The sequence below is a fragment of the Diabrotica virgifera genome, chromosome 10, assembly GCF_917563875.1.
Source record: "Diabrotica virgifera virgifera chromosome 10, PGI_DIABVI_V3a".
Classification (NCBI taxonomy): Eukaryota; Metazoa; Arthropoda; class Insecta; order Coleoptera; family Chrysomelidae; genus Diabrotica; species Diabrotica virgifera.
In genome coordinates this window covers 27,163,428-27,176,157 of record NC_065452.1, presented here as the reverse complement: position 1 = coordinate 27,176,157, position 12,730 = coordinate 27,163,428, and the positions used below count along the sequence as shown (strand labels likewise).

The 12,730-nt window shown below is 33.4% G+C and overlaps 1 protein-coding gene and 1 long non-coding RNA gene across 2 annotated transcripts in view; both read left to right on the top strand.

The window, feature by feature from the left end:
* Positions 1 to 12,730, top strand: part of LOC126893306 (uncharacterized) — a 217,402-nt gene that overhangs the window by 80,254 nt on the left and 124,418 nt on the right. The gene's annotated exons all lie outside the window — the stretch shown is intronic.
* The window catches only part of LOC126893303 (ubiquitin-conjugating enzyme E2 H), a 93,061-nt gene that overhangs the window by 23,642 nt on the left and 56,689 nt on the right, over positions 1 to 12,730 (top strand). The window contains exon 3 of the mRNA XM_050663340.1: positions 6,824 to 6,991. Coding sequence (XP_050519297.1) covers positions 6,824 to 6,991 — 168 coding nt within the window. The remainder of the gene's footprint in view (positions 1 to 6,823; positions 6,992 to 12,730) is intronic.

The following is a 12,730-nucleotide window of genomic DNA, read 5'->3' as shown; positions in this document are numbered from 1 at the left end:
GGGTGCACAAATTTCACTATAATTTTTCTTTAAGATGTTCTTGCCATAAGAATGCCACATATCCATTTTCAACAAAAAATCTCTAATAGTTTTCGACATATTCGAAAAAATCGATTTTCATTTTGTAACTTCAAAGGGCTGTAACTTTTTTTGTGTGCATATTTGAACTAAGGTAAGTTAGGTTCATTCGAACTATTTTTGGTCCCAAAATATGTGGTTTAATTTATGACCTGTATTTTTGTTACACCCTGTATATTCATCATTTGCGCGCATACGGGTAATGGTCTGAATTTTTAAAGAAAAAAAGATAGTACGCCACTGACATATTTCAAATTACAATCATTTTTGAATTCCTCGTTCAATTTGTGACAAAAAATCTATCTTCCCATTTTTTCATACGACGCGCCATTTTTATGCAAGAAATAAAATATTTTAATCCTTACAAAGAATTCGAATTTCTATGTAAGTTTCTATACATCTACAATCTACATTATACTCATATGTACAGGGATATTCACTATATTTTGACCCCCCTGTAAACTGCTTTATTTACAGAATTAGAAAAAAATGTAAAATACAAAAGTTATTCCATTTTTAAATTATGATTTTTGACGTATATATCGTCTAGTGACGTCATCCATTTGGGCGTGATGACGTAATCAACTATTTTTTTAAATAGGAATAGGGGTCGAGTGCTAGCTCATTTGAAAGGTTATTCAGTTTCCTATTTAGTAATATAAACATTAACATGATTAGTTATACAGGATGTCCAGAAAATTTTTTTTAATTAAATGAATTGACACAAAAAGAAGAACGTATGTAATTTATTTAATTCAAAATACATTCTACTGTTGTCAGAAAACAGAAATAAATATTTATTGAACAAATCAACATTACTTTTCACTTAAATTTAATGTTCAAGCTGCGACCTATCTGTCTCTTGGCAGTTTGAACATTGAATTTAAGCAAAAATCAATGTTTATTTGTGCAATAAATTTTATTTCAGTTTTCTAACAGCACTAAAATGTATTTTAAATTAAATAAATTACATACATTCTTCTTTTTGTGTCAATTAATTTATGTTTATATTACTGAATAGGAAATTGAATAACCTTTCAAATGAGCTAGCACTCGACCCCTATTCCCATTTAAAAAATAGTCGATTACGTCATCACGCCCAAATGGATGACGTCACTAGTACGATATATATGTCAAAAAATAATAATTTAAAAATCGAATAACTTTTGTATTTTACATTTTTGCTAATTCTGTAAATAAAGCAGTTAACAGGGGGGTCAAAATATAGTGAATAACCCTGTACAACTGTACCATCCATAGAAAAACTTAATTCCAATACTTTGGAAGCGGTAAGCTATTTTATTGTTTGCATGAAAACGGCGCGTCGTATGAAAAAACGGTGGTAAGATTTTTTTGTTCGAAATTGGACGAGGAACTCAAAAATTATTATTAATTTGAAATATGTCAGTGGCGTACTATCTTTTTTTCTTTAAAAAGTTCAGACCATTACCCGTGTGCGCGCCAATGATGAATATAAAATTCTTAATTTGATGTCAAAAAATGAACAATAACTACCTCTTAAAACATGCCAAATTTTATTACAATGTTGCCAGTAGTTTCGGCAAAATCGTAAAAAATGTGTAAAATTTTGTGTTCTTTAACGCCCTGTATCTTGAAAATGGATGACATTACAAAAATTTTTTATTAGGCAAACCCCAATTATTTTTTAGTTTTTTACTTGTACTAGTGACTGTGTGACCTTTTTTAAACACCCTGTATAAAATTGTATCAAAAAGCGAAAAAAAAGCGAAAAATGCGGTTTTTTTTATTTTTAAAAGTACGTTTCACCAATTTTAAAAATCTGAAAAAATTCAGGGTGAAACATTATTCAAAAATACACGTTATAATTTTTTTCGTAAGAACGATTGTCTTAGTTATTTTTTATATTTATTTAAAATTTTAAAATCGTCCTAAAATTTGAATTTCCTGCCAAAAAATAAAAAAAAATTCGTGCAGAACTTTTTGAAGCTTATAACTTATTTATTTAAAGTTTTTCGCTAGCTCTCGATGCGGCTGAGATAAAAACATAAAAAGCCTAATTAGGCTCTAGGTGGGTCACGTGACCACCTAGGGGACTAAAAATTTCAGAAAGTGAGTTTTTCTATATGTGCTAAACTGTGACCTATATGGAAATCGAATCGAGTTGGGGGCATTTTTCAACATCTTACCGGGCTAGGCCCTTTGTTTGTTTCTTTGCACATATTTAGGTATAAATTGGCTAGAAAAGTTTATACCTTTGTCAGGTCAAGAGTAAATATAATTCGCATTCACAGTCCACGATATGTTCATTTTCCTTAATTTGTGATTTAGCATTGAGAGTAAACAGGAGGTAACTATCCTTGGTGGACTCAATGAATTCTGTGTTAAATTCTATGGACCTAAAGGAAGTAAGTACATGGCATAAGCATTAAGTATTAATACCTATGTGATTATTGATATAATTTTTATTTAGTATTTAATTAATATATCTCGGATCTATATTATCTAAAGAAAGCATCGAAGGACAGACGAAGGCAGAGAAGGACTACCAAAGGAGACATCGAAAACAGAACGCAGCAGGGCAAAAAAGCGGTAAACATTCTAAACTCTCTACTATGGTCTAAAGATATAAGACAAAAAACGAAATTGACAATCTATCGTACCTTGGTAGAGCCTCTATTATGACTTATGGGGCAGAAGTTTGGCAGATCACGAAGAAAGATCGAAAAAGAATAGAAGTAGTAGAAATGGATTATCTAAGGAGAGCGTGTGGTATATCAAAAAAAAACACATCAGGAATGATTCCAGTTTAGATAGAATTGATACGAGACAACTGGTATGGTCACGTGAAACGAATGAATGAACATAGATGGCCCAAAAAAGCTTTAAATTACATACCACAATAAAGAAGAGGAAGGGGAAGGGCTTCAGTTGCCTGGGAAGAAAATGTACGGCACATAATGAGAGATAGTGCTATTAAAGAAGACGAATGGGTGGACAGAAAAAGATGGCGGTCGAAATGCGAGAAGCGACAGTGGCTGTAGGAACCTCGCTTATAGATAGATTTAATTAATTGGAAAAGACTGTGTACACACTTCTAAGTAGGTCAAAACGGCAAACAGGTGTATGCTCTCAAAAAAATTTTTGATAGTGTGTAAAAAATGTACTTTCAACACATAACGTGCCATTATCAGAGCTTCGTCCTCTTATAAAACCTTCATAGAAGAGCAATTGCTAAACGACATAATAAATGTGACACAATTTTATTGTGTCGTTTAGCAATTGCTCTTCTATGAAAGTTTTATAAGAGGACGAAGCTCTGATGATGGCACGTTGTGTGTTTAAAGTACTTAGCTGCTAATAAAACATTTTTTACACACTATCAAAAAATTTTTTGAGAACATACACCTGTTTGCCGTTTTGACCCAGATTTAATTAATCCTAATTTCTTCTATTTCTTTTACTTTTAATTGTCAATCATACATTTTAATCACAAATCTCACCTTTTCTAATCTTAAATCTAAATTACCATCATAAAGTGCCTAATGCCTGGTTGTACCAACAGATCTTAAGCTTAAGACATGCCTTAAGCTCAGCTTACGAATTACGAAACAAACGCGTTGCACCATTAAGTCTTAGATCAATCGAAAATTATGGTGCAACGTAAGTTAGACTTAAAGCGGGCCTATCTATAAGGTGAGCTGGGCTAAGCTGGAGCTTGAGATTTGTTGGTGCAACCAGGCATACATTTCTTATTATAATTGTGTTTTTTGTGATCTATCTAAAGCCTTTGACTGTGTCAATCACAAAATACTTCTTAATAAACTGGAAAGGTATGGTTTTAGAGTCACTACTCTAACGTGGTTCAGTTCATATTTGGACGACAGATGCCAATCTGTATCAATAAATGAGCACTACTCTAGTAATATCTTTATTAGTTATGGCGTACCTCAAAGCTCTGACTTTGGTCCTATCTTTTACTTAATATATTTTAGTGACATAATTAACCTCGACATTAATGGCTGGTTTACTATATTTGCAGATGACACCACAATTTTATGGCAAAACAAGGACTCTAAGGTTCTGAACAAGATTATTAGTATTGATCTGCTAAAAATGTTAGAGTGGTGCAAAGCTAATCATTTGGCATTTCATTTTTCAAAAACCAAATCAATTTCTTTTAAGAATGATCTAAACAACATTACTCTGGGCAATGAAGGCATTTCTTTTGACACTGTAAATAAATTTTTAGATCTTTATATTGATAATAACAGGGTCGTAATGGAACCGCCTTTCTAGTTAGTAATAGCTTAAGAGACAAAATTATTAACTTTAAATCGGTTGATGGAAGAATATCATATATAAGAATGAAAAAGAAACAACCAAATTTAACATAATCCTGGAGAGAATGCTCCCGAAGAAGAGAAGAATGAATTCTATGAGAAACTTGTTAGGAGACTTCAACGCAAAGATAGGGAAAGAAGACACGAACAGAGAAATCGCAGGAAAAGAAACGATCCATCAAAATACGAATAACAATGACAGGAGAATATGTAATGTAGCAGCAACAGCGAATACTTTTATTATTAGCACTCAATTCCAGCACAAAAAAGAGCACAAAGTAACGTGGTCAATACCTGGAACAACAGACGGAAACCAAATAGACCACATCCTAATCTCAAAAAAATAGAGAACAATTGTACAGAATGTAGGTCCTACAGGGGAGCCAATGCTGATTCGGATCACTTTTTAGTGATACACGACATGAAATTGAAGATACTTAAAGACAAAAGCGACAAAAAGAAAGGAAAGAGGTGGAATCTGTCAAAACTAAATACAGATAATGCAAACAGAAAATTCTGCACGAAGTTAGAAGAAAAACTACTAGTCCTAAAACCATTGGACATAGATGAAACATGGGAAGACATAAAAGATAGTATCTTAACAACAGCAGAGAAGACGATAGGACTAAAGACAAGAAAAGAAAAGATTTACGATGAAGAATGCGAGCAAGCTAGTAAAGACAAGGACAAAGTAAAACACAGATGGTTGTCCACAGGTAAACAAGAAGATCTCCTACACTATAAAGAGAAGAAGAAAGAGTCGGACAAATGTTGCAGAACTAAAATGAAGAAATGGATTGAAGATTTACTGTGGAACCCGAAGCTAATAGTAACGATAATGGAAGAAAAAGATACCGGCAAATATTGGAAAAAAGGAATGGGAAACACTATAGAAAATTGTTCAAAAAGAAATACGATGCTGCAATCAGGCATTTATCACCTACACTGCAGAGACGATGTGCCTAACACAAAAAGATGAAATGAAGTTAGAAATCTTAGAGAGAAAGATAATTCGACGAATAATGGGACCGGTGAGGATAAGTGTAGGCGAAATTAGAAGGTTAACTTCTTCTTCTTTGTTTTTCTTTTTATATAGACATTACTCTGCCTGTTTTTCAATGTGCCTCCAGTAAGTTGTCATTCCATCTTTTTCGTGGTCTTCCCACTGATCGTCTTCCTATTGGGAAACCGTCTCTCGCCGTCCTTACTACTCTATTTGTTGTCATTCGGCTTATGTGGTCATTCCATTCTATTCTTCTGTTTCTTACCCAGTTATTCTTCTGCACTTCTAGCTCTATCTCACAGTGTCTTGCCATCGATTTTTCGCAGTGTTTTCATCTCTGCTGCTTCTAGCATTCTTTTTGTCCTTTCTGTATCAGGTCGTGTTTCTGCCGCGTATGTCATTATTGGTCTGATGACTGTTTTGTAAATTCTGGCTTTCACTTCTTTTTCGATGTTTTTAGAAGGTTAACCAATGAAGAAATTTTCATCCTCTTTTTAAGTCCAGCTGGATTGAAAATGCTGCTGGATTGCATTCCCTATGTATATATTTAATGTCATTGTTGTACATACAACTTCCGGTTTGTAAAAGTAACTTGAGTTGACTTCGTTTCATTTACTTTTATCTTCCATTTGTTGAGCCATGTCCCCAATTGGTCAAGGTGGTTTTGTAGTTGTGCAGACGCGATAGTGTGATCCTCATTGACAGCGATTATGGTAGTGTCATCGGCGAATGTTGAGATTTGGGTTGTTTCGGTGGTCGGGGTATCTGTGGTAAATAATAGGTAGAGGAGAGGACCCAGGACGCTACCCTGTGGTACGCCTGATATTATGGGAAAATAATGTGGAAGTTGCTGTGTTATATTTTACTTGGAAGTAACAATCATCAATGTAGGATTTCATAATTAGATAGTAGGGGGTTGGAATAATGTTTTTGAGTTTGTGTCAGAGTCCATTATGCCATACTCTATCAAATACATTTTCTACATCTAAGAATGCCGCTGTGAAATATTTTTATTCTCAATAGCGGTAAGGATTTTGTTATAATTCTATGAGTCTGTTGTGTTGTGGAGTGTCTCTCTCTAAAACCAAACTGGTGTATGGGTAGTTCTACATCTAAGGTCCTTCAGTCTATCAAGGTAATTGTATATAATTACCAATTATCTACTTTTACCGTAACATAGGTATATATTATGTGATGTTTTAATTTTTACTTGATTTTACATCATGGCAAGCAACACTGTACTCCCAACTAACTCATGCTAGATAGTCTTTTTAGAGAAAGGGTCTTTTAACAAATATGTATACCTTTTATAAAGGATTTTTAATAAATTTTTGTGATTTATGGTATACAACCGATTACAGGAAATTAATTTCCTTGTATCCGTGGATTTTTAAATATTTAACATTTTATCTTTTTTCAGCCCCTTATGAAGGTGGTGTATGGAAAGTACGAGTGCACTTGCCAGAACATTATCCATTTAAGTCTCCAAGCATTGGTTTCATGAATCGTATCTACCATCCCAATATCGATGAAGTGTCTGGTACTGTCTGCTTGGATGTGATTAATCAGGCATGGACTGCTTTATATGGTAAGTCATAATTGTTTTTATTTTGTACCTATAGGATGTAAAGCAGTTTGTCTGTCTAAACCTGATTAAAGTAACTTGGTAATATCCAACTAAGTGTGATAAAACAATTAAAAATTGTGTTAATATGTATCATAAATTATAATTAAATTATATACACACAACCAAACTTATATGGAATCACCATGTATTTCAAAGTAATATTTATTTATTTTGAAAAAACTTGTTATTATTGCGAAGATTAAAGGTTTTTATTTAAAATAAACAAATATATAAGACAATCGGATAGTACAGCCCGGTACGGTATAGATTATTTGCTTGAGTTGCAAATTGAACGAAAATAAATAAACTAACTTTTGCGTCCAAAAACGAAAATATGCCTCATGTGGGGTTATACAACTAACAACGATGAAAGATTATTGGTCTTGTGGAGAAAGTAATGTTCTCAGATGGACATAGCTGGTAAGCTAGGCGTAATACAGGGCGTTCTGTCCAAAACATATGCTAGGTAAAAGGAACTAGGAAAGCTCAAAAATAAAGCAAGGGAAAGTCGCCAAAAGTAATAACGGCTCTCCACGATCGTTTAATTGTCCAGCTGGAAGACACCCAACCATTTCTCACCTGCAGCTCCAAAGGCAGCTTTTGGAAGCTACAGGTGTAACTGTTTCAGTTGAAACGATAAGAAGAAGAGTTCGTGCCAAGAAGTATACACCAGGAGACAGTTATGGGTTCCCGAGTTATCCAGGCAGCACAAGATTGATCGCCTAAATTGGTGTCTTCACCACCAAAACTGGAACATTGGGAATTGACAAAATGTGCTATTTTCAAAAACAGTCAGGATTTAATGTAATCAGATGGAAAATCAGATGACCTAGGAAGGACAGCCGAGGTCGAGGAAGACAAGTAAGAACGAAAACTGTCAGATCTGTTCACAAATATACAATGGGAAGTGTAATGTTCTGGAGAGGAATTATGATCCGTAAAAAAACTCCTTTAATTTTCATCCAATCAACTTTAACTGCTCACAGGTATGTTGATAACCTGTAGTCTGGAGAGGTGAAACAGGAGAAAATTTAATTTTATTGCATGATAATGGACCTCTACATACCATTAGAGCGACTACAGACATCATTGAAGCAGAAGGTATCCCTTGTTTGGAGTGGCCTGCTTGCTCACCCGAGCTTAATCCTATAGAGTATTTGTGAGATATGCTTAAAAGAAAAATTAGAGCTCGCCGGGATAATCCACAAAACACCGCACGGCTAGTACAAGCTGCTTTTAGAGGATAGAGCAACCTACCACAACAAAATGTTGATAATTTGATTAAGAGCGTGCCCACGCAAACTGAAGCTTGCATAAGGACTAGAGGTGATAACACTGACTACCACAAAATACAAAAAAAATCAATAAAAACAAGTTAAACATTATTCGTTTTACATTGAAATTTTGTATGCTGTTGACTTTAAAACAACTACTTTCAATTTGTTTGTTAAATACTTTATTGTTTTATTTAATTGTTATGTATTTACTAAAAGGGAAGTTCCCTAGGTTGGCTGTATACCATTTAGTTAAAAAACTCTAACATGAAGTAAAAACCACTTCTATGTAATTGGTATATTTATTAAAATCTAAAAAATCCCAATGGATTGGATAAAATGTGTCCAATTCAGAACGTTTTCAGACCTATCGGTCCATCATCAGTGAATCTACAATAAAATAAGTAATCCCACTATTAAAATTGAAAGATGGTTGAAATTTTGTCTTTGAAAGACTGTCTGATTACTGATGAGTATACAGGGTGTCCCGAAAAGATTGGTCATAAATTGTACCACAGATTCTGGGGTCAAAAATAGGTTGATTGAACCTCACTTACCTATATACAATAGTGCACACAAAAAAAGTTACAGCCCTTTGAAATTACAAAATGAAAATCGATTTTTTTTCATATATCGAAAACTCTCAGAGATTTTTTATTGAAAATGAACATGTAGCATTTTTATGGCAGCAACATCTTAGAAAAAAATTAAAGTGAAATTTGTGCACCCCGTAAAAATTTTATGAGGGTTTTGTTCCCTTAAACCCCCCCAAACTTTTGTGTACGTTCCAATTTAATTATTGTTGTGGCACCATTAGTTAAACACAATGTTTTTAAAACTTTTTTGTCTCTTAATACTTTTTCGATAAGCCAGTATTTATCGAAATATTTTGAATATTTATCGAATCCACCACATATTTGTATATGGTAAGTACGATTATAGAGACCTGTTAATAATCTGAAAATTTATTTATAATTTACATTTTTAGGTATATTTTGAAAAAGAAGCTACATCTCGATAAAAGTTGACTTATGAAAAAAAGACTAAGAGGCAAGAGTTTTACTCTGTTGCTGAGAGGCACTCTGTTTAACTAATGGTACCACAATAATAGTTTAATTGGAATGTACTTAAACATTTGGGGGGTTTAAATGAACAAAACCCCCATAAAATTTTTACGTAAATGTATTAAAAAAGAAGCCGCATCTCGATAAAAACTGGTTTATCGAAAACATACTAGGAGGCAAAAAAGTTTTAAAAACGTTGTGTTTAACTAATGGTACCACAATAATGAATTAATTGGAACGTACACAAAAGTTTAAGGGAACAAAATCCCCATAAATTTTTTATGGGGTGGACAAATTTGACTATAATTTTGTTTTAAGATGTTCCTGCCATAAGAATGATACATGTACATTTTTAATAAAAAATCTCTAATAGTTTTTGATATATTGAAAAAAATCGATTTTCATTTTGTTAGTTCAAAGGGCTGTAACTTTTTTTATGAGCACATTTGTACTAAGGTAAGTTAGGTTCAATCGAACTATTTTTGACCCCAAAACGTGTGGTATAATTTATGACCAATCTTTTCGGGACACCCTGTATAATATATAATTTAAATGGTGAGAGAGGAGAAAGAATAAATATTAGTTGGAATATTATTGTACAACTGAATTAATAGGTAGGCGAGTTGTTTAAATCTATATTGTATTGGTGGTTGTATAAGTAAAAGGAAAATTATTGTTATTTAAATGTAAATGGAAATTGTTAAAATAATGGATTTTAGTTAGGATACAGTCAGTATACTTAATAGTATGAAATATGTAAATGAAGAGGATTGTAATTATTATGAGATGTTTTTTAAAAAATTTGAGAGAATTCTTGTGACAAAATGGGGGTATGATTATCAAGATGGGGGTAAGAAATGTATGATTATCATACATTTGTATACAATCATACATTTCTTTATCTTCAATTTCACATACCTCCATTTTGTCACAAGAATTCTCTCAAATTTAAAAAAAAACATCGCATAATAATTACAATCCTCTTCATTTACATATTTCATACTATTAAGTATATTGACTGTATCCTAACTAAAATCCATTATTTTAACAATTTCCATTTACATTTAAATAACAATAATTTTCCTTTTACTTATACAACCACCAATACAATATAGATTTAAACAATTTGCCTACCTATTAATTAATTTGTACAATAATATTCCAACTAATATTTATTCTTTCTCCTCTCTCACCATCACCTGTTTTATCTTTTGTTTATCATTATTAATAGCAGCTCATACTTCCTTTTTTCAGTTTGATCAATTTAATGTTATAGTATACAGTCAACATAAAATAATTTTATATTCTAAATTAAATTTTGTAAATCACAATTTTCTTTTCAAAAAACAATAGATTTAAAATGTTAGACATTTTCAGATACTAAAATCTTTATCATATTATCATTGTTTTGGATCATGACCTTCTGTTAATAACCATTGAAAAATCGACTACCTTTTTCTCTACTGTCAATGTCACTACAAACAGTTCCTTACACATTTTTGACACTTGATAGTCAGCGTTGGCCTAAGATGGTTGCTTAAGTTTCCTGGTAGGGTTTTACCATGTTCCCGGACGTTATATCTTGTAACATCGGCGTTTAGCCTGTTTAATATTACTTTTAAATAATGTAGATCGAATTATAAATTCAACCATTGTTTGGTTCTGGGGCTATTTAGCAAGTATTCAAGTAAGTAATCATAACCACACTTTTTTAACTTTCAAAATTTCAACCATCTTTCAATTTTAATAGTGGGATTACTTATTTTATTGTAGATTCACTGATGATTGACCGATAGGTCTGAAAACGTTCTGAATTGGACACATTTTATCCAATCCATTGGGATTTTTTAGATTTTAATAAATATATCAATTACATAGAAGTGGTTTTTACTTCATGTTAGAGTTTGTTATGTATTTGTTATTAAATTGCTTTAAAATAAATATTGTTTGACTTCGTGTGTTCGTTTTTTTAAATTCGCCCGAAATAGTAACAAATATAAGATGATTCCATGTAAGTTTGGGTGTGTGTATTATATATAATATACTAAGGATTTCCACAGTTTTCACTGTATTTCTTCACCCAACCGTTCTCTCCAGTTCTTTCTGTTTTGTCAGTCCCCTTTCGGCCGATTTCTTCTTTCCATTGCTTCGTCCACTTCATCTCTGAAAGATCTTCGGGGTCTGCCTCTCTTCCTTCTTGCTATCAAGCTCCACTCTGTTATTTTATTTATCCAATATATAAATTATATATTATATATCTAATACTCATCAGTAATCAGACAGTCTATCACTCACCAGCCGCTACTGTAAATAACACAAATAAAGCTAAAGAAGTATAAGATAAGAGTTATAGTCAAGAGAAATAAGGTTTTTCTTGTAACACTTACTTTACTTTATCGTGTCCGGACATGTTATTCATAAAATTTCGGCCCAGTATCGGGCTATGTCGGTTCCATATTTGTTGGCGAGCCACAAATCTTCGAGGGTACACTGATGATGACAGTTTCTGCATGTAAGATGTTCCATATTCTGTGTTTCTCCACAGTCACAGTTCACATCATCAGTCTATTTTCCCCCATTTTACCATGTTTTATTTTACTGGAGCGACCCCCGTTCTTATATTATTCATAGTTTTCCACGTTTTAAAGTCTAGAGACTGGCCAGTCCATGGAACCTGAGGAAGAGGAAAATACTCAGGCGGTCCATCCTGCACGGTTCCAAGGAAGCTTTTCCTGGATTTTAGTCGCTTTCGTGGTGTTCGAGCTTTGTATAGGACATGCCGTTTGTCCGCAATCTGTTTAATTTTCTCTATGTGCTCTGTAACGCCTCTCCGTGTTGAGAGTTGTGCAAAACCCGCTGCTTTATATAGATTTGAGAGTGGCGTTGGTTTCATGCACCCCGTTACTATCCTGCATGTCTCATTTAGCGCAGTATCAACTTGTTTAGCGTGGGCAGATCTGTCCCACATGGAAAACGCATATTCAGCAGTTGAGAAACACCCAATGTTTTCTGTAGGTGAGGGACCGGTCCAGAGTTACTCGCAAGATATATAGGTTGGTCTATGTGTTCTAGTGTATTATCATTCCACACAATTTGGAGTTTTCGCTTGGTGAAGGTGGAATGCGCAGACTTAGGTTTTAGAGGGATTGGGTCTCGGGGAATTTTGCAGATAGTACTCTGTCATTGTTTTTAAGGCAGTTTCCAGTTTCTTCTCCACTTCTTCAAAGCTAGTTCCTTGGGTACATATTGCGAGATCGTCAGCATAGAGGAAAGGCTTGGTTTCAGTCGGCGTAGGTTGGTCGTTTGTGTATATATGGAAGAGCATTGGTGCTAAAACACTTCCCTGTGGGAGGCCATCCTTT